Here is a 22,881-nt window from a genome sequence, read left to right as displayed (position 1 = left end):
CGAGCCACTCTGGGAAATCTCAAATGTGCGGTTCATGCAAGACGACCAAAGACTTTGCATGACCTGGATGCATTTTGCCAAGATGAATGGGCAGCTATACCACCTGCAAGAATTTAGGACCTCATAGACAACTATTACAAAAGACTGCACGCTGTCATTGATGCTAAAGGGGGCAATACACAGTATTAAGAACTAAGGGTATGCAGACTTTTGAACAGGGGTCATTTCATTTTTTTCTTTGTTGCCATGTTTTGTTTTATGATTGTGCCATTCTGTTATAACCTACAGTTGAATATGAATCCCATAAGAAATAAAAGAAATATGTTTTGCCTGTCTCAATCATGTTTTCTTTAAAAATAGTATATATACTACCAATTCTACAGGTATACAAACATTTGAGCACAAATGTAGGCATGTGTGAGTAAAATGAACATTTTTGTTTTATTCTGTAAAGTACTGACAACATTTCTCCCAAATTCCAATTAAAAATATTGTCATTTAGCAAATTTTTTCACAGAAAATGACAACTGGTCAAAATAATAAAAAAGATGCAGTGTTTTCATACCTCAAATAATGCAAAGAAATGCAAGTTCACATTCATTTTTAAACAACACAATACTAAAGTTTTAACTTAGGAAGAAATCAATATTTGGTGGAATAACCCTGATTTTCAAACACAGCTTTCATGCGTCTTGGCATGCTCTCTACCAGTCTTTCACAATTCTGTTGGGTGACTTTATGCCACTCCTGGCACAAAAATTGTGATGATCTGGGGATGTTTCAGCAAGGCTAGAATCGGGCAGATACATCTTTGTGAAGGACGCATGAATCAAGCCACGCACAAGGTTATACTGGAAGGAAACTTGCTTCCTTCTGCTCTGACAATGTTCCCCAAATCTGAAGATTGTTTTCTTCAGCAGGACAGTGCTCCATGCCACACAGCCAGGTCAAATCATGGTGTGGATGGAGGACCACCGGATCAAGACCCTGTCATGGCCAGCCCAATCTCCAGACCTGAACCCCATTAAAAACTTCTAGAATGTGATCAAGAGGAAGATGGATGGCCACAAGCCATCAAACAAAGATGAGCTGCTTGCATTTTTGTGCCAGGAGTGGCATAAAGTCACCCAACAGCAATGTGAAAGACTGGTAGAGAGCATGCCAAGATGCATGAAAGCTTTGATTGAAAATCAGGGTTATTCCACCAAATATTGATTTCTGAACACTTCCTAAGTTAAAACTTTAGTATTGTGTTGTTTAAAAATGAATATGAACTTTTGTTTGCATTATTCGAGGTCTAAAAACACTGCATCTTTTCTGTTATTTTAACCAGTTGTAATTTTCTGCAAATAAATGCTATAAATGACAATATTTTTATTTGGAATTTGGGAGGAATGTTGTCAGTACTTTACAGAATAAAACAAAAATGTTCATTTTACTCAAACACATGCCTTTAAATAGTAAATCCAGAGAAACTGATAATTTTGCAGTGGTCTCAATTTTTTCCAGAGCTGTATGCTGTACACACACACAAACATATACTGTATAAACAAAGCTCAGGGTGTTTAAAATATGATTTATTTGATATAATCTATTAAAATCAATAATCTAAAATACATTTCAAATTCTGTATTTTTTAACATCCTGGCTAATTGCTATTCAAACTATTCTCTGCAATGTTTGTTTACATAGTACCATCACACATTAATGCAATGCTTGTTTGCCCTGAGTTTTAAAAAAAAAGAAAAGAAAGAAAAGCCTAATTTTTAGCTTCATAAACAATGCTTTTAACAACACTAGATGGTGCCATTTGCATGCAATTCCATGCTGTCAGTGATAAGAGCTGGTCAATGAAAGAAGCTCAAATAAAACAATATTAAAACCTTATGGTTTATTTGTTCCAGCACCATAATTCTATTCTTCTTAGGGTAAATCAGTTCACTAATCTTCGTTAGGTTCTAAGGCAAGGTTACAGCTTCAAACTACTGTACAAAAAGGTAGTCAAAGAAAAAGTGTACACTTGGTGGCACAGACAGTGATAAGCTAAATGTAAAATATTTCACATTTTACAATACACAACGTGTACCACCTAGCATAAGTACATTTGACATTGCTGTAGTATTATCATGTACTGCTTTTGAAATGAGACCAACTTAAACATAGCCTACCCTGTACTTTTGTTTAACAACATGCATTTTTTTTCATGCATTTGTAATACATTTTTACTTTAAAAGCCTCTCCCCCTATATCCAAACAAGATATAATTCAAACTATCTTTGTTGGACCATTTTTATTCTGATTTATGTCATTAGAGGCCCTGGAATAACTCTATGGCAGTAGTTGTTCACAAATCATGAAAAATTTCATGTATAAATAGCATTAGGAGTTCTGGATCAGTATCACAATGAGAGAGAGAAAAACTCGTATTATATTTAGTCCTGTTTCTTTTCTCGTCCTTTGAAAGCATCCATGAAATTGAAGGCCCCAAAGTACACACTCAGGATGACGGATTGCTTGTACGGGACCAAACTACAAAGAAACAGCAAGAATAAAAATACATCAGTATTTCTTAGCATATCTGAAGGCATATTACTATTCCATTCAAAATGACTTAAGATGATGTGATGCCCCATGTCTTTGTACTACTGAATACTTTTTCACAGAGAGCTTGTGCTGAAATTTTAAAATGTAAAAAGTATTAAATTATAATAAAGTCTGAGCAAGGCGGCAGGAAAAAGTGTGAAAGGCGAACATTCACCACGTAAAATAATGAACAGGCCAGAAAATTAGATAATTCACACCTGATTATCACCTAATCAACAGATATTCTAAAAGCCCTGTCTCATATTGGAATATTATAATAAGAAATGTAATGGATTTGATGATTTAATTGATATGATTTGAATCAGACAGACAAAGTTTCAAATACGTGTTTCTGTAAAAAGCACAGAGGATAATTAAATAAAGAATGCTACTTCCCATTCAAATGCTGCAGCCTTGATAATTATGGCTCTACTGTCCAAAACACATTCAAGACCAAGAATGGGTTGGAATTAATTGGCTAATTTTATGCACGGAAGTCTGTCTCCCAGCCCACGCAAACAGGTGTTGCTTTATCTGCCCGACTTTGTAAGTAGTGGCATCAGTAATTGTAACAGCTACATTAAATATGGAGTTGAAAAGGTCCTTGGTGTTCAAGCCAAGACTGTGAAAAAGGTGTTATGAAATACATGCTTCTTTACATTAGTACAGTTGTGAAACATTTCGCATAAAGTACAAGTTCTACAACTGGCAGAACTGGTTGTAGAATCAACGATAGTTTCTCTACTGACGTAATGCTCTTACTCATATGAATAAGTAGAATAAATACACTGTAGTAGGCATAGCAATGTGCTTCTTTTCAAAAGTGAAATATAAGGTGTCTTTGTCCAAAATTAAATGCCATATTCAAACGTGGTTTGAAATCAGTTAATTCTAAACAGTAAGATCATATTTTCATTAAGTCACTTTTTTCTCGTTAATTTTGTTTTTCCATTTAGGATGCAACACATACTGTATGTAACATTGTACATAACGAGCAGTTGTCCCAGTGTCCGAACTCACTCGTTTTAGCTTACTCTTTCACCATATATTGAATTATATGGCATATGCCTTGAATAAGGCATTATGTATTTAATGAGTAAACAGTTTCAAACAAAGTATACGTATGAATATGTGAAATACAGGCAATGCCTCTGACGTTTACTTTGTCTCTACACCACATGGAGTTCATTTCCTCATGATATCCATGAGAAGTAACATTTCAAGTTTTTCTATTTCTGCACTGGCAGCTACTCTCAACTGTTGTAGAAGAAAGTCTCACAGCATCAGGTCAAATCATTGCTATAACAACTAATGTAGATATACCGGATACTGACTACACTGTCTGAACAAATGGATCCAATTTCATCACTTGCAAAAAGAGGACAGTCAGTCTTATAGATCACACTCGAAAAACAATCGTAATTGGGTGCAGTTTGAACAAGGCCTAATGTCCCCAGGCAGATGAGTAAATCCACACAGTCCTGCCCAGTCAGCATTCGAGAAAGTTTCATTCTAGAAGTGCTAGACTCTGACTAAAGACCTATAAGTCTCACTCGAGACATCACTGTTAATCCCATTGGCCTCCTCTTCACCAGAGTAGATTTTCTTTGACATAATAGACTATAGTGGAATTAGTCATTACACATCCCTGAATTAGTCCTTCCACTGACAACGAACACACAGGTTAAACTTTAAACTGGTTTTACTGTTTATACACTGCATGGATCTAATGTCACCATAAGAGACAGTTTAAAAGTTTGTTGCCATTTACACAAGGGTCATTGATTTTGTATGTTTTTTCAGTTGATACACTCTCCACTCATTGCTCCTGCTATGTAAATGAGTCTGTTACATTGTGTAAAGAAGGTTGCAGAATGTGGAGAGGTTTTTTTTTTTTACCGTGTTTCAGAGCGTTACGTTTCATCAGGAACACTCGAAGCAGCATGTGATACGTCATTCATTCATGTGTTCTCATAAAATCATAAGGCAGCTTCTGCTTTATAATTTATTCAGCTGTCTGGCATTACTTTGTTGTGCCACGTTTGTTTTCAAAAGAATTGTTTATTTATTCGTATTCTTGCTGACCCATGCTTTTGGATGGCAAAAGGTCTTGATTATACCTTTGTTTGTTTATATAAGACCATTTACATCCAGCTTGGAGGATTCTGGCTTAGAAAAGCTTTGATAACAGTACTCATAATTGAGGCAAAAATTAAAATTTGGCTACGTCAAGAGTTTCAAGTTAAAACAAACATTTAAAACATGAAAGGAAATCAACAGGCATATCTTTACCCTGAGAAACCTGAAAAAAGCCCTGTACAACTCAGAGGGAACTTACCCTTTCAAGGCTATCAAAACGTACAAGGACTTTGGAAGTAAGACATAAACTTGATCTGTTAGAATGGCATTGACGATCATCTTAGCAACATAGTCTGGATCCAAGATGGGCAGCAGTCGGGGCCACCTGCACACAAGGCACATGCCTGATCATGATTGATAGGACAAATTTGAAAAAGAATGAGTTTGTTAAGAAAAAAAGTCAAACCCATATGGAATACAAAAGTAGAAATTCTGAAATGATAGTCGCTTTTTTCCATACAATTACAAAATGGTGCCTGAAGATTTTAAGCTTCAGAAAGGATGCAAAAGTACCATAAAAGTATAATAAAAGTGTTCCATATGACTCGCGCAATGTTTCACGCCTTATGGAGCGAAAAGAAAGTCTTCAGAACTTCTCCTTTTGTATTTTATATTTCTTTCTCCACAGAAGAAAGACAATTAAATAGATTTGGAATGACTTGAGGGTGGGTGAGCTGACAGAATTTTTATTTTTTAGTATACTATTCCTTTAATGGCTATTTCTCACACATACTTGTTGGGTATCACAACAAATGTAAATTCAATACTAATTTTCACCAGGAGCAGGAAAGAAACCTGACTCTTGTAAATGTTCTTAAACCATTCAGACACTTGAAGGGTCCATCACTACACAAAATAGATGTAGTCCCTCGGCAACATCACTAGGTGTGTGCTACATTAAAGCTCAATGCTTTGGGCTATGGCAATACATGCCAATACCAGAGATTTTGCTGTTCAACAAGCTTCCTAAAAAAAATTAAGACACATAAACCCTCTTCTCAGGGAGATCTAATTTAGTTTCAGTCAGATCATTTTCAGTTAAGTTGTATTTGTGGAATCAGTGCTTTATTTGTCAAGCTTCATGTAGCACCATCAATTCCACTGTCACGTATGTCTTTATATTGATTGTATAAAAATTTTAAACCAGTGTGTATATTCCTACCTACAGAGATTCTGATTATGGCTAATTAGAAAACAACACAGAACCGAGAATGCATTGCCTTTAAATCATGACAATTTGAGAGTGTTATGATACTGAGATTCTGATCATTATTACTACACAAAGGTAAAGTTTGACAGCATAAGTCTGTTTCCCGTTCAAACATCAGCAGTGACATTAAAGAAGCAAAAAATGTGATTGGATATTATGAAGAGTAAGCTAGCTTACTTTGTCTTACAGCCATCAAACATGCCCGTGTTGATGAAGTATGGGCAGACAATTGTGGTTTTGACTCCATCCTTCCCTTCACCCATTAGCTCAAGGGCCACTGACTCCGCAAAACCCACAGCCGCAAACTTACTTGCACAATAATCTGTGTGGGAAGAGGGTGGGCAAGCAAGTAGGATTTTGTACAAACACAGCAAGGTAAACCAGTTCTTTAAATCATTTGAGACAGCTGGTCACTGAAACATCTATGTACATGTAGTAATGAGTAATGCAAACCTCAATGACAATACACAGACATTACAAGAATTCACAACAACTGTCACCGAAACATCTCAGATGTTTGCTTCCTGTATGATAATACAGTCTAGAGTTTTTGTTTAACATAACATTTTTTTTTTTTTTTTGCATTACACTAGGAAATCAAACAATAGTTCTCACAATCACAAACTCCTTTAAAACACAAGATTGTGATCAAGTTTCACCTTCTGCAGCCAAAATTTTTAAAACATGTATGACTTGCTAAACATGTTGACTAATTAAACTCAAAGCCCTGGAGGACATTACTGTTACTTTCACAAAAGTCTCTCTGGCATGAGAACAGTTGTCACAGATAGGAGGACCTGGGTAAATTCATTACCTGCCAGTCCATTGACACCTGTCAAACCAGCAGAACTAGCAACACTGACCAGATGTCCATGATTCTTGGCTGTCATGGCAGGCAGAAACGCTTTATATGTCTAAAAAAAAGAGGCACAACCACTAATGGGCTCATATATAAAAAAAAAAAGTGTCTTAAAGGTGCACTCAGTAATTTGTTTCCTCATTTAAAAAGTTTTACTTTAGTAAAAATTAATAGTAATTTTGAAACCTATGTATAAAATCATGACCACTCGTGTGAGATTAAGAGTTTAGTCATATCAGTAACCTTATAAAAGCTCTTTTATTGTACATGGGGCAGGGGTGCCTCATAGGGGCAGCCATGTTAGCATCACATGACCAGTTGAATACTACTCACTTAATCTCAGTAACTGCCCTTTTATTGTACAGGTTCAATCATGGATTAAATGAATCATGGCTTACTGTGCATAGTGAATTTCTACAATGGCACTGGTAACTGAAAACTAGTGTTTGATGCAGCATCCAGGCCACTAGGTGTCAGTGTAAGCCACTTTGACATTTAAAAAAAAATTACTGAGTGCACCTTTAAAAACAACAATATAATGCACTGCAGTATAAAAGTTTACATTCGGTCACACAATAACAGAAAAAGAAATATAAATGATCCTACCCAAAAGTGAGACATTGCATTAACTTTGAGTGTTTTCTCAATTAGTGCATCAGGAGTGTCCATGAACTTCCTACCATTGACAATGCCTGCATTGTTTATTAGTATGGTGACATCGCCGACTTCACTTTTTACCTAAAAGAGTACAAAGAAATTTAAAATCCCACCTAAACCTTATGTTGAAGAGTTGTGATGTCAATGTCAGTATCAACAATATATTACAATGTACCATGAATTTGGTTATAATGTTTGGCACAGAAGATATAGGGCCCTATTTTAAAATTACTAGCGCTAAGTGCAGCGCTATGCGATAAGTCATACACACAAAGTCAATGGGTATTGCCACAGAATTTTGGTATTTTCGTGCAAGCATGCGCTAAGTCTAGGTGCAAGTTGGTTTGGCAAAATTACACGTGCAAAGCGCTAATGGGTCAAGTTCAATTTATTCTAAGGTTCTTCTCTGGCACCGTCAGCATCCTATTATATAGTTCATTCTCTGCCAAGCACCAATGATATAAACAAAGACAGCACAGTCATAAGAAGTTGCTAGTGTAAATGGACTGTATGCAATGAATTAGAAGAACAGAAATATGGATTTACGTTCTTTTGTGCATTAACTGCGCCCCAGTTAAATGTCAGGCATATTTCTATGACAGCGACACGCTTCTTTTACACACTTGGAAAATGTGGTTCTTGTCAAGATTTGGATTTACACTCCATTAAAGAATGGAAGTATTATTAATAATTGTCACCTGCTGAGACAAAAATCATGGCTAGTATAAACAGTGATTGTATCGGCATGCACTTCTACCGGTCGATTTTGATTTTGAAAAATTAAAATTAATTTAATGAAACTTGAAAAAATTCAACCAAAAATATTTCTAAATTAAAAAATGTATTACACTTCAAACGAAAAGAAAATATAATCAAAATAACACAGTTGTAAAAAATAAAATCATACCAAATCCTAACATTTTACCCTCTCCAACTTCATCAGCCTTTTGCAGTGACTGAAAAATCACTATGACAACAGGTGGAAAAGCACCAGCACAAATTAGCTCATAAATACAATTATAAATCTAAACAAAATGGCCAAATAAACCATGACCTAAACTTTACTTGCACAGGCATGAAAATTACACTTACAAATAGCGCTCTCACGAAAATTGGATAAGACCTCATAAGGTTTGTGTATAGTAGACAGTACAGTGACAGGCTAAAAAAGTCTACACCAGCAAAAATGGATGTCAGTCAAATGATCAGGTGTTGTGTATCCAAAAATCCTTCGCTTTTTTGTCTAAATGATAAATAATAATCAATTTTCTTTGCCTGCTTTTTATGTTTTTGACCTTTTACATTCAAAAATTTAATAGTCAAAACAACTATTAGATTCTTAGCCGAGATTAACGGTGATGCAGAGGTGTGTTAAAACACATACAATGCATACACTATACACATTATCAGCTAATAATCAGCTTTCTATTGTCTATGGCAGTGAATGCTGCCATAACATATCACTTAAGTTAGAACAAACAGCACTCAGACTAAGATGTCTGTTTTTTTTAAATAGATACTCCTCATTCCAGGCAGACAGCTCATTTCCTCACACAACCCACAAGAGCAGGTTTGAACTTTGCTTACCTGATCTGCCACTCGATAGACCATTGCTCTGTCACTGCAGTCACACTCGTAGTAATGCACCTTTGATGCTCCTTTATCTCTAACCTGCCTTGCAGTCTCTTTCAGCCCGTCCACATTGATGTCCCATAGGACCAGTGAAACGTCAAGTGTGGCAAACTCGAGGGCCATAAGTCTGCCAATACCATGACCTGCCCCAGTGATGAGCACTATCTCACCGGATACATCTTTCTTCTTCAGTGGAATGAGTAGTTTTATTAAGGCTTCCAAGTGGTAGTAGATGGTTAACAGTATCAATCGAAGAGTCTCCAAGAATAAGTTCATTTTGAGATGTGCAGGTGACCCTGTGGATAACATAACAATACACACATAATAATACTGAACAGTGAGTCATAGATTAGGCTCAGTATCTGGTTTACGCAAACATTGCAGAAAGTTGATAAACTGATCAAGTTTATGGGCCGTCATAGTGGTTTAAAAAGTACAACGGTAACTGTTTATATTCCGTAAATATGAACCTAGAGAAGTTCTATTAAAGATTGTTTCGCTGTAACTCTTGTTTACCTTCGCGTTTTGTCAATAGCAAAGTTCCCGGATGGTGAGTTGTTCACGTGCAGAGCGAGGTCGTCAATTAAACATTAGCTCTTCAAATTATAACAAACCGAAGACGACGAGAGCTCACCTGCACTCGAATGATGTTACTACCCACTGCTACACTTCACACATGTGCATAGACAAGAGACTGACGCTAAACACTACTTTTCAGGTACAGCAGGTTCTTTTCTTCTTCAATGTTTTATGGTGGTTGGCAAACCAGCTTAAGCATTTCCGCCACCTACTGGGATAGAGTGTGGAGCATTGACGTTTAGGGAGACAAAATAAAATAAAATAAATGAATATCTCATGTTCCTCAAGTCTGTATCCTTCAGATATACTAGCAGAACTTTATATACTCTTGAATCCTTATTTAGCAGTTAAAGCTGAGAAATTCTTAAAGACTTTAGTGCATCTATATTCTGTAATCTTTCATTCTTATATCCTATACACTTTATTAGGACGTTCAACTGTTTCAAGAAGGCCACTTCTAGCGCAGTAACCAGATTCATGTTTGCCCATGATGTAGAGTGACTGATTAAGAGAGGAGTGTCCAATTTTGAGTCGAGATATCATGGTATCTTTCCTTCTATTGCCATAACTGTTTCTCTCAAAACCGACTAATCTTTGGATATTATGTAAATGTTGCCCCTTTGTCTGACTGTCCCATTTTCCTTGCCACATCCCATTTACAGCCCCTTTAATAACTCCTTTTACTTCCATTTTACTCATTGGAACACTAAACTCTATCAGAGTGTCTGTTATAGCCTGTTTAGCTATATGATCCACCTCCCAATTTCCTTCTACCCCTACATGAGCGGGTACCCCTAAAAAGGAAATGACAGTTTTAATTGATATATTCTGAACAGACTTTGAAGTATAACTAATAAAATGTCCTGCCTAGATGAAGATTTTACACTCTTTAAACTTGGTAATGCTGAGTAGGAGTCAGAACATATCACCATTTCAAGTGGATGGACCTCTTCAACCCACTGAAGAGCCAATATGATAGCAAGCATTTCCGTGGTGTACACTGAAAGATGATTTGATGTCCTTTTTGATATTCTGTATCTGAAGTATGGTATGTACACTGCTGAAGCTCTATGACCTGTATCAGGATCTTTAGAACCATCTGTATATATCTGATTTACTGAAAAACATTTCTGATCTAAATACTGGCGCACTATTGTATCTTTTGAAACTTGCCTGTTTTTATCGTTTATACAGCTGGAGGTCAATCGCAGGCATTGGGAAAAGCCATGGAGGTGTTACTGGCATAACTACAGTAAGGCATCCTTATTTTCATTCCAAGCTATTCAAATTTGCATACTCATATTCCCAACAATCCTCCAATACTCTTTTGACAGAATGGGATTCTAAATGGCCTCTTATAGATGTCCAATATGCCAATTTCAGCTTGAGTCTGCGAATTTCCAAAGGCATCTCACACATTTCAACTTGTAGTGCTGACACTGGGGATGTTCTAAATGCACCACAGCATATTCTCAATGCTTGAGATTGTATGGCATTTACCTTATTAAGCAATGAGGCCGATGCTGAGCCATATACCATACTCCCATAACCTATTGTGGACCTTATGATTGCACAATATATTCTTTTAAGAGACTGCCAATCGGCACCCCAGTCTATCCCTCTGCCAGACACCTTAAAACATTTATGTCTCTCTTGCTTTTGTCTATGATCCTTTGGATATGTGCTGCAAATGTTCATTTAGAATCCATCCAAATCCCTAAAAATCTGATAACTGATATTTGTTCTAACTCTTGATCATACAATTTTAATTTGACAGAGGGAGTTTTCTTCTTTTTTGAAAAACATATTACTTGGGTTTTATCCACTGACAATCGAAATCCCCAACCATTAGCCCACTTTTCTACTTCTGTAATTGCAGTCTGCATACTTTTATCCACATATGATATGTTTCGTCCACTCTTCCGCAAGGCACCATCATCGGCATATAATGATTTTCCTAATCCTGGACCAACTTTGGTGAATATGTAATTTATCATAATATTGAATAAGATGGGGCTACACACACTACCTTGAGGAGTACCATTGTCAATAGAGTATACCTTTGAATAGGAAGATCCCACCCTTACTTGGATAGTTCGACCTATTAAGAAATTCATTATCCAATTATACATTCTTCCATTGATATTCATATGGTCCAGTTTGATTAAAAGTCCTTCCTTCCACATCATGTCATATGCTTTTTCTACATCTAAAAACACTCCCACCAGTACATCTTTATTGATCTGAGCTTTTCTGACATCAGCTTCTAAACTCAAATTTGTGTCCATTGTGCTACTTCCTCTTCTAAAACCACACTGATGTGGACATAACAGATCCCTCATCTCAAGAACATTCATCAGTCTCAACATTACCATTCAACCATACCGGTTCTCGAGTTTACCTGGTACAGTAGGTGCAATTGCTCTCAGGAGGGCTGACACTCCGGTCACATGACTCAGCAGTCTTCACCCATTGGCTTGTTGGAATAGTGTACTTGCATGCTGTTTATCGTGTTTAGATTAACTGAGAGTGTGCCCCTTACCTAACCCTTTCCCTTTTTAATATAGTTTTATTATCTTCCATGAGTTTTTTTTATTTATTTATTTGTTTTGCATTAAAACTTAGTAATATATGATAATTTTCCACCCTGTTTTTGGCCCTCTGTCTGAAATGCTTGGTTTTGGCTTAAGCTCCTCCTTAAAACCTCAACGTAAACGCCCACTGTTATGATTGGCAATCATTGTGCAGCACATCGAATAGAGCCATTTTTGAAACTCAGTCGGAAGAAAATGAACCAGCTCAACAACATTATAAAACTAAATGTCAGGTTGCATCCAAATATATTAAACTGTTCATCTTAAACACAACTGTTAATTCTCACACCCTGTCTACACCGGACACAAGAGATGCGTCACATCACGTCAAAAGCAATAGAACCCATTATAATCAATGATGCTGTCTACCTTGGAAGCATCCACTGCAGCGCGTCACGTTGCGCCGACAGTAAACATATGTCCCGTTCCATGTTGCGCTGAACGCGGTGGCGCTATTATTACTACCAACAACACAAATAAACGGTTTAGAAAGTTTGTGTCAACGCGCATGGTGTAGACAGCCTCATGCCATTGCATCATGTCACATCAATGGACGCACCCAGTGTAAACAGAATGTCAACTCCATAAACTATCACACAGTCATGACATGTGAAATATTCATGAATGAAATGGTTTACTCACGTTTTTTGCGATCACGTGTTTTTAACTGCCCCATCCTTCAATAACAGTTCCTTTGCAAAGCTTGAATCGTATAATGACTAGTATGATATGAGCCGAACATATAATCCACATCCAGTTTTCAGTATCATTCCATCATGTCTTCATACACCAACAACTTAAAATAGCGCAGATGGGTGAAAGAACATGAAGTAGCAGCTGAATGACAGAGAGCTTCTCCTCTTCAGAGTTGTAACTTGACACCACGTCTTTTAAAAGCGGCCCGAGATATGTATCAAGCGGTCAAAGACGTCTATCTGTGAATGTTTATGTAGAAAAACATTTAAATCCAGACAGGCACATGAAGGTGTCCTGTGTAAGTCCACTTAGGATGAATCTTCCATGACAGGCCCATCTCTCTCCTCTTCATCTGTGTGACTGACTCTGAGCACCAGTGGGCGGGGCAAAGGGTGCAGTGAACGAAAAATAGGCATTGCATATGCAGATGTATATGGTCCTTGTGACGTCACAAGTTCCACGAATTCCAAACTAGCCGTTTTTGCAGCTTGGTTTAAATAAATACTCTTTTTCTATTAAGGAGGAAGTTTTCAGTTCTGAAACTTACAGTATGTTTTTATAGTACAATGACCTCTTATACGTCAAAAGATCATAGAAAATTTGATTCCTCATGTCATGACCCCTTTAACTGTGAGTGAAAGTGATGCCCCCTTTTGGAGTAACCTTGTCCTCTTTTGGAGATTACGCCACCATTTGGAGGTCTCCAGCCTGCAGCTATACCTACTCACGTTTCTGTTGTCACTCGGCCTTAACAGTTTCAAACACAAATGTAACAGTGAGTAGTTGTATTCCTCCAAATCTACTATAAATATGCCTTGAGAGGTCTCGGAATTTAAAAAAGGTTTCCTACACTTGTATCAATGGTTTTATGGATGCACCTGAACATATATAATTAGCTTTTTCTAGTATGGAGGAGTACTTTCTTGTCTTTGTAGCAGAAATCACCCAACATGTCTATATTTGATCAGTCCAATCAAGTCGTAACTATCTCCATTTGCAGACCATTTGCTTCCTGTATGATAAAAAAGTGAGTCATCATTTACTTACCTTTGTAAATTATATTGCAATTTTGCTTGGCTTAGCTTGTTTTTAAAAGTTTTGCTTGGCTTAAAAAGTGTTTATTAGGTCGAATTTGAACCCATGTCCAGTCCCACTCTAAAGGAAAACTCTGCCATTTGACCAGCTGTATTCATTGTATAATTTAATTCTTTATCATTTGTTTATTTTAATCTATCTCACATATGTACAAAGGGGGACAGGAGTGCTACTGGTGCCCCCTCCAAAAAAACAAAAACAAAATTAAACATCACACTCCCTCCACTGGCTAGTTGTCTTTCCACAGTAGACCTTCTGTCGGTTTGGACCAGACGGGGTAGCCTTCGTTGCCTTCGTTGCCCTCACGCATCGATGAGCCTTGGGCGCCCAGCACCCTGTCCCCGGTTTGTGGTTTGTCCCTCCTCGGACCACTGTCGGTAGGTACTCACCACTGCTGACCAGAAGCACCCCACAAGCCTTGCCGTTTCAGAGATGCTCTGACCCAGTCATCTGGCCATAATACATTGGACCTTGTCAGAGTCACTCAGGTCTTTACTCCTGCCCATTTAACCTGCATTCAACACGTTGACTATGAGAACTGATTGTTCGCTTACCATCTTATCTACCCAGACCTTGACATGTGACCTTGTTAAGAATGATCAACATTATTCGCTTCACCTGTGAGTGGTCATAATGTTTTGGCTTATCAGTGTATATGTATACATCATATATACAATGGCGGCCAAAAGTTTGGAATAATGTACAGATTTTGCTGTTTCGGAAGGAAATTGGTACTTTAATTCACCAAAGTGGCATCAACTGATCATGAAGTATAGTCAGGACATTACTGATGTAAAAAACAGCACCATCACTATTTGAAAAAAGTCATTTTTGATTAAATCTAGACAGGCCCCATTTCCAGTAGCCATCACTCCAACACCTTATCCTTGAGTAATCTTGCTAAATTGCTAATATTGTACTAGAAAATCACTTGCCATTATATCAAACACAGTTGAAAACTATTTGGTTTGTAAAATGAAGCTTAACATTATCTTTTGTGTTTGTTTGTGTTTTTGAGTTACCACAGTATGCAATATACTGTCATGTCTGAAGGTCAATAGTAGGTCAAAAATGGCAACAACAAAAAAAAGAAACAGCTTTCTCTAGAAACTCATCAGTCAGTCATTGTTTTGAGGAATTAAGTCTATGCAATGCTTGAAATTGCCCAAAAAATGAAGATTTCATACAAAGGTGTACACTACAGTCTTCAAAGACAAAGGACAACTGGCTCTAATAAGGACAGAAAGAGATGTGGAAGGCCAGATGTACAACTAAACAAGAGGATAAGTACATCAGAGACTCTAATTTGAGAAATAGACACCTCACATGTCCTCAGCTGACAGCTTCATTGAATTCTACCAGCTCATCACCAGTTTCATGTACAACAGTAAAGAGAAGACTCAGGGGTGCAGGCCATATGGGAAGAATTGCAAAGAAAAAGCCACTTTTGAAACAGATAAACAAAAAGAAAAGGTTAGAGTGGGCAAAGAAACACAGACACTGGACAACAGATAATTGGAAAAGAGTGTTATGGATCTTAACCCCATTGAGCTTTTGTGGGATCAGCTAGACTGTAAGGTGCGTGAGAAGTGCTCGACAAGACAGCCACATCTATGGCAAGTGCTACAGGAAGTGTGGGGTGAAATGTTACCTGAGTATCTGGACAAACTGACAGCTAGAATGCCAAGGATCTGCAAAGCTGTCATTGCTGCACATGGAGGATTTTTTGATGAGAACTCTCTGAAGTAGTTTTTTTCAAATTGTAATAGTAATTTTTCGCATTATTAATGTCCTGACTATATATTGTGATCAGTCGAATGCCACTTTAGTGAATAAAGTACCAATTTCTTTCCATAAGAGCAAAATCTGTACATAATTCCAAACTTTTGGCCGCCAGTGTATTTATATATACTGTATATAGTCCTTTTAATGGGCTGTTTTCATTTTAAAGTCTTTTCTCTTGAAAAGACATTGTAAAATATTTTTACATTTATTTTTTATGTAAAATGTCTTAGTAATTTAACTGTTCCTTTTTAATTGCCTTTTATTTTCTTCACGTTAGTACAGCAGTATGCTGAATTTCACAGACGTGTGACAATCAGTAATTCAGTGATCTACCACCTTTGCTCTGAAATATTTTCCAGTTTATTAGCCACTATCCAGTGTTCCAGTTTGTAAGACTATTATAAGCTCTGAAAATAAAAAAAGTTGGGGCTTGAATCAAAAGCTTCTAGAACCATTAACGTAATGGCACTCTAATAGAGAATAGCTTAAAAGAGTGGGGTGACTTGATTTGTGAGAAACACATATCTCACTGAGACATTTAACTTCTGCAGTAAGATGAATTTATTGTATTCTGTACAGATAATAGCTCAGAAATGTTGCATTGATTTAAACAAAAACAAAAGCTGTTGAACAGTTGTTAAAAGAAATGTATTAATCAAACACATCAAGTGCAGATGGTAGACTGGACACTTAACCTCACCTACTATGTGCAATGAAGGAAGCAGACCTGCTAATGTGATGAGATCTTCAGAAAACAAAGCAACACTGTAAAAAGTAATTTTAGTGAGGTGACCCAGAAATGGTTAGATCATTAAATGAGGAACGCATAACACTCTGTGGTGTAAAAGAGTATCTTAAGCTGCCTGATGTCCATATCTTTACCAAATGTCCCTTGACCAAATGTCTGATGCATGATTGCATTTACAGCACAGAGGGGAGAATATATATATTTTTCTTTAATTGTTTTTACACAAACCCTAATCACTGAGAACAGAAATTTACATTTTACATTATGGAGGAATATACAGCAGCAAAGACCAAAATAAATAGAAATTAAAAATGGCTTCACATGAAATGGGTACAGTGCAAGCTCTACACAAAGTAGGGACAGGTTGTTTAGGATGGGTGTCCATTTTTTAATCTGCTTGATCAGATTCTAATCCATGAATCCTCCATATCTCTTCTGCAATTCAGGCAGCGCTGTCTCACCTCCATCCTCCCAAGTGCGTTTCAGAAACCCATTGCTTTTCTGGTTGTCCAACCATTCAGGCCTGCCCACTCTGCGCATAAACCCCCCATAGCGCTTGTGCAGGTCTCTTCCCGCCTCCTCTAGATCGCTGTTCCCCTGTACGCTCCTCATAAAGCCCCCATAGCGTTTGACGACGTCCCCGTCATTTTGGTCATCTAACTCTGAGCCGAGGCCAACTCTGAGGATCTCACTCAGCAGTTTCACTTGTTCGTCTTCGGCTCCGCCCTCTGCCTTGTTCTTCTTCATAAAACCTCCGTATTTCTTACTAATGGTTTCTGTGCCATCACTCTCAGTTGGGGCTCCAGCACCAATCTCTGCTGACTTCTTAATCATGAAGCCCCCATAACGCTTCATGAAGCCACCATATTTCTTGGCGAGCAGATGGTCTGCACTGTCTTCTGCTTGCTTGAGGTTGTCAATAGCAAGGCGCTCCTCTTCGGTCAGGATGTCTTTGCAGATTTGCAGCTTTCTGGAGTCCACAGTCCCTTCACACTCTAATGTGCAGGTCTGTGGAAGAGGTGAAAGAACAATCAATGAAAGGAAATGCTTGGTCCACCAGAGCACATAAATATAATACAGTGATACTTTTATGATCAGTGTCAGAAATTTACTTTTACATTAAGGGGCTACAATTGTCCCACAATTTCATTTATACATTTCTAAATGTATAAAAATACTTTGCATTTTTTGTTCACATACTTCAAATTTAGTTCTTAATCTTAAACAGCCAGAGAATATATTATCTCCTACCCACACAAATCATAATTTATGTGATAATGTGTATAACTTGGCATAGAATAGAATATTAAGAACTTCAAATATTACAAATAAAAAAACAGATTAACTCATTATGGGGCCATTTTTTGTTCCCACATTTTAAATTTTAGGAGCATTTCTGTCACTTTTGTTGGCATTTCTGCCCCAAACCCTTGATTACCGTCCAATCTGCATAGCATAAAATGTTATTGTCGTTGAACTTGCTAGAGAGGTTCGAAAACTATCCCTAATGGCAAAGTTCAATATAGCAACACAGAGAGAACTAAATTTGAACAACTTGTTTTTAATAACTTATGCTTTGATTTGAAAATATTTATTCACAAATCCTTAATTGCATTGCTATCTTAGAAGGTCTTGTGCTTTTTCAAACAGCATTTCTAAAGGACAAGATTGTGTTATGGATTTTGAACTGCTATGCTTCACCACAAACAAAATTATTTGTGCCTTTATTCTGCGTTCACATAAAGAATAAAACAAATATTAAAAATTTAATTATATAAATATTTAATTATATAATAATAATAATAATAATATTATATATATATATATGTGTATATATATATATATATATATATATATATATATATATATATATATATATATATAATTAGTTTTAATTTATTCATATTAGGTTTTAGGCCTATTCGAAAAAAGTAGCTACAAACTTGAGAAAAAAAAAATGGTATAAATTAAATCTACTACAAAAAAAATAAATAAATAATAATAATAATAATAATAATAATCTGGATATAAGAAGTACTTTGGTAACCAAAATTAACTAAGAACACCACTGAAGGCTCTATTTGACGTGGAAATTTTATAATTCTCTTTTAAGACTTTAAAAACTCTTTTAAAGTTGAAAATATTATGTTTTTCTTTTTTTTTCTGTACATGACAGCTCAGTTTCTTGGTTAGCCTAGATTTGTGCTACAAATAAATATTGCCGAAAGTGAAGTGTACAATGTCGGAGATCAAACTCACCACTGTGTCACTTTCTATCTGTTGACGGAACAGCCGATAAACGCATAGCGCGCAATCTCTGCCGCATTCAGCTCGAACCGTCAGCACGAGACAGGCGCTCAAAGCCAGAGTCCACCAGTTCACAATTAACGCCATGGGCTAGAAAAAACAAGCGTAAACACTTACTTCCATGGGGAAATATAAAGCAATATGTGGTAGAGTAGGTAAAGTCTTGAAATTGTCAGAAAAGATGGTAAACTATATAATATAATACAATGCAATATAATTCGCACGTTCAAATAAATAAATAAATAAATAAATAAATGATATAGCTATAGTAATCCTTTGCATAATACAACGCTTGTGATAGACTATCAGCGCTGTCAAAACGGGACCAGCCGCGCATAAACTCATTTTGAGGTGTATCAGAGAAGCTATTACACCCGCTTAGTTATGTACCTAGTCAATCAGCTTACCTGTTTACAGTAGTTTTCTTTGGCAGCGTCCACCGTAGTGTTGAATGGACGAATGTGCACGAGACGGACAGCTTTTCAAATGGAGTAAAAAAGAGTTGATTGAAGAAGACAACTTCTAGCTTGCAAGAACTACGAGCTGGTCAATTTTAACTGATGTTGGAGCGTGAAAGAAACGTCGTTTGTCTGTTATGTACTATCTCACCCAACGAGAGTAAACTCCACACCTGCTCTGTTCAGAAGTGACTGTCATTCACAACTTTAAACACTGTCCCCCCGATGACGTCACGTCGTTTGTGATCTGACGCCAGCAGGAAGCTTCATGCATATAATGACGGAGGCGAACATTCTTTTGCCCCCAGAGCATCAATTAACCATGATTTATTTATTTATTTATTTATTTATTTTTATTTATTTATTTTTTGGTTTCAGGTGATAAGCAGAGTGCCTTTGATGATAACAGTTACTGAGGATTCAAATAAATGGGCAATAAATAAGCCAAATTAATCAAAACCTATATAGACACCTAACCCTGGACTTAGTTTTTTTATTTTGTTTTGTCCAATTTTCATAATAAAACACATGATACTGCTTGGTAGTAAACACTAATTCTAGAGTTGCATACACATGCTAGCTAATTGTGGTCTCTCATTTGGAGCAATTTAATTTAACTTTCTATAGTCCCATACAGAAATGTGATCAGTGGTGTAGTAGTGACTGAAGAGGTGGGCATACTGTGATTTTATGGAGGATTCTTTTCTGTGTATAATGAAATAGCTTTCCTATTAAGAAATATCAATTAAGATGATTTGATATCACGAGGGGGGAAAAAAGCACCACTGACAGCAGTAAAAGATTGCTTTTTACAAATTACATTTGATACATTACGGGACAACTTGTCATCTGCGAAGAGCATAAAAAACTAGCACGGGTGCAGGTGACACTCTTAACAGCGAGGTAAATATCCAGCACAAAATAATTATGGTGACTCCAGCGCAGCAGGCGCATCTCACTGTAGATGGATTGGCCCCATTCACTTCCATTGTAAGTGCATCACTGGAACCCAGATTATTTTTTTCTTTTTTTTTTTTTTTAAGCAAACAAGGGACGAGTCGGAATTATTTTTTGTGGTAATCAACATTATGCCATAAATGCCGTAAACTGAGTTGATCTTGTATTGAACCCAAAATATTCCTTTAAACAGTAGTTGCCTATCTTCAGACAACTGAACAACACTTAATGTGAAAGGGTTTCTTCTAATTATTCTGTTTTATTCTTTTTATTTTATTATTATGAAGGTTAACAACAATTAAATTGTGTGTTAACAATTTTTGGTTATCCTCTGTTTAATCAGGGAAGGTTAATAACAGTTATGGATGGTGTTAACAATTTAATATTCTTTTTCTTATTATTAATTTGAATCATTAAAAAAAAATCTCATGTTCTTAATTGGTATTTATTTTTTTATGCATCATGTATTTTCTTAAAAATGTATATGTAAAGCACTTTGAATTGCCATTGTGTATGAAATGTGCTATATAAATAAACTTGCTTTGCTTTGCTTTGCCTTAAGGGCTCATTGTGCTCAGCAGTCGAACAATTGAAGGTGATTAAATTCTGCTGTTAACAGCTTCATCGCACTATTCAGCTACAATACCTTTGTTATCTTCCATTTATATGTTAGTTTTATTGCAATTTCTATTACACCCCAGGTAGACAGCATACTGTACCTCTTTAGGTAGGACATGCCAGCAGGACAGAGTGAGACATAATAGGCCAAGATGTTTCTGTCTGGTTCAACCGCACAAGCTGTGACAAAACAAATTGCTGTGCAGAGTGTGGCTTAGTTAAATACAAATTTATTGTTTTATACCTACTGTCTTGAAACCCATTCACCTTTTCAAGGTTGTGTGCCGTGATAAACGTCACTGTAATCTTGACTGTTCTGACTGAGGCCACTGTTGTGCATCCTTCATATTATGCCTGCAGTGTTTTAAAAATCTGTCAATAGAAGTATCACAACATTTACTCATTTGACCCATTTGATGAAAGGTCATTAACAAACTCACATAAAGGCTCCACTTCCTCATTGAACACTTACACACCTGACGTCACTAAAAGGCAATTTGACAGTTATCACAGGAAATTATAGATTTGTCTATTGCAGGTTCCAGATGTGGCCTGAAGAATAAGAAATTGTTTGTCATAAAGGGGGCAATAAGGCCCTGGGACATCAATCAGAGGCTCTAATTAATGGAAATTACCGTTCACATTTTAGTCAGCTCTCTATTTATTCTAATACTTAGACATTATATTATAATAGAATAGAGAGATCAGAGAAGAGAAATGTACTTTATATTGATTCTGGATGGTACAGAATTTAATTCATTGTTAAATTTGTGTTCTGTAACTCTATCTACACTGATGAGCCAAAACATTATGGCCTAATATGCTGTTGGTCCTCCAAGTGCCACCAAAACAGTGCTGACCCACCAAGGCATGGACTCTACAAGACCTCTAAAGGTGTCCTGTGTTATTTTGCACCAAGATATTAGCAGCAGATCCTTCAAGTCCTGTAAGTTGTGAGGTGGATTGGACTTGTTGGTCCTGTATGTCCCACAGATGCTCAAGGTCTGGGGAATTTGGAGGCCAGGGCAACACCTTGAACTCTTCATCATTTTCCTCAAACCATTCCTGAACTATGTGTGCAGTGTGGCAGTGTGCATTGTCCTGCTGAAAGAGGCCACTGCCATCAGGGAATACCATTGCCATGAAGAGGTGTACCTGGTCTGCAATGATGTTTAGGTAGGTGGCACGTGTCAAATTGACGTCCACATGAATGCCCAGACCCAGGGTTTCCCAGCAGAACATTGTCCAGAGCATCACACTCTCTCCACCAGCTTGTCATGTTCCCACGGTGCATTCCCCAGGTAAACGGCACACACGTACACCGGCATCCACACGATGTAAAAGAAAACAGGATTCATTGGTCTGTGGCTATGCAGCTCCATACGCAGCAGGATACTGTGTGTTGTCACACATTCCTCCCATAACCATCATAAAAGTTTTCTGTGACTTGTGCCACAGTAGACCTTCTGTCGGTTCGGACTAGATGGGATAGCCTTCGTTGCCCTCGTGCATCGATGTGCTTTGGGCACCCAACACCCTGTCTGTCACTGTTCTGGTGAGTTCGTCGGTCTGTTCCGTTTGTTTTGTTATTTCTCTCCCTCGTGTCTCTGGTGCTGTCGGCATGCGTGATCAGTGTTTCCATGGGAACGCTGATCATGCCACTAATTGGCATGCTAGCAGCACCTGTCTCTCCACTAATTCACTGCCCATTTAAGCCCTTCATTGTGTCATGTTCTTTGCTAGATTGTTGTTTGGTGTTGAAGAACTCACCTTGCTCTCTCTGCCTAGTTGGTCCTGTCTCGTGTATCTGTTTTGGTTACCCGTCTCTGCCTGTGTGTCGGGAGTGTGGTTGCCTTCCAGTTTGCTGTACGCCTGTTCTCTTCGTCCACATCTCTTCAATGGAGGATTCCTCACGAATCTGCTCCTGACTACCACAATGCATACACTCGCCTACAAACACACTC

At 37.2% G+C, this 22,881-nt stretch overlaps 2 protein-coding genes across 4 annotated transcripts; both read right to left on the bottom strand.

The window, feature by feature from the left end:
- Nucleotides 1-1,562: 1,562 nt before the first annotated feature.
- sdr16c5a (short chain dehydrogenase/reductase family 16C, member 5a) lies at nt 1,563-9,837 on the bottom strand. Of its 3 annotated transcripts, none has more exons than XM_051701014.1 (7): nt 9,715-9,837; nt 9,036-9,376; nt 7,398-7,529; nt 6,747-6,846; nt 6,110-6,254; nt 4,922-5,047; nt 1,563-2,529 (listed from the first exon to the last, which is right to left on the bottom strand). In XM_051701014.1, exons 2-7 carry the CDS (start codon nt 9,354-9,356, stop codon nt 2,433-2,435), a joined length of 921 nt encoding a protein of 306 aa, XP_051556974.1. In that variant the 5' UTR covers nt 9,357-9,376; nt 9,715-9,837; the 3' UTR covers nt 1,563-2,432. The 3 variants fall into 3 exon arrangements, with proteins under 3 accessions (XP_051556974.1, XP_051556973.1, XP_051556975.1); XM_051701013.1 differs by having other exon boundaries at nt 9,597-9,825; XM_051701015.1 differs by lacking the exon at nt 7,398-7,529 and having other exon boundaries at nt 9,597-9,811.
- A 6,529-nt stretch (nt 9,838-16,366) lies between these two features.
- On the bottom strand, nt 16,367-19,522 carry penka (proenkephalin a). Its single transcript, XM_051701024.1, has 3 exons — nt 19,292-19,522; nt 18,837-18,974; nt 16,367-17,585 (listed from the first exon to the last, which is right to left on the bottom strand). Exons 2-3 carry the CDS (start codon nt 18,969-18,971, stop codon nt 16,986-16,988), a joined length of 735 nt encoding a protein of 244 aa, XP_051556984.1. The 5' UTR covers nt 18,972-18,974; nt 19,292-19,522; the 3' UTR covers nt 16,367-16,985.
- Nucleotides 19,523-22,881: the final 3,359 nt, after the last annotated feature.

This window comes from Myxocyprinus asiaticus, chromosome 6, assembly GCF_019703515.2.
Source record: "Myxocyprinus asiaticus isolate MX2 ecotype Aquarium Trade chromosome 6, UBuf_Myxa_2, whole genome shotgun sequence".
NCBI lineage: Eukaryota > Metazoa > Chordata > Actinopteri > Cypriniformes > Catostomidae > Myxocyprinus > Myxocyprinus asiaticus.
The sequence above is the reverse complement of the archived record's forward strand: the minus strand, read 5'-3'. Positions and strand labels throughout refer to the sequence as shown.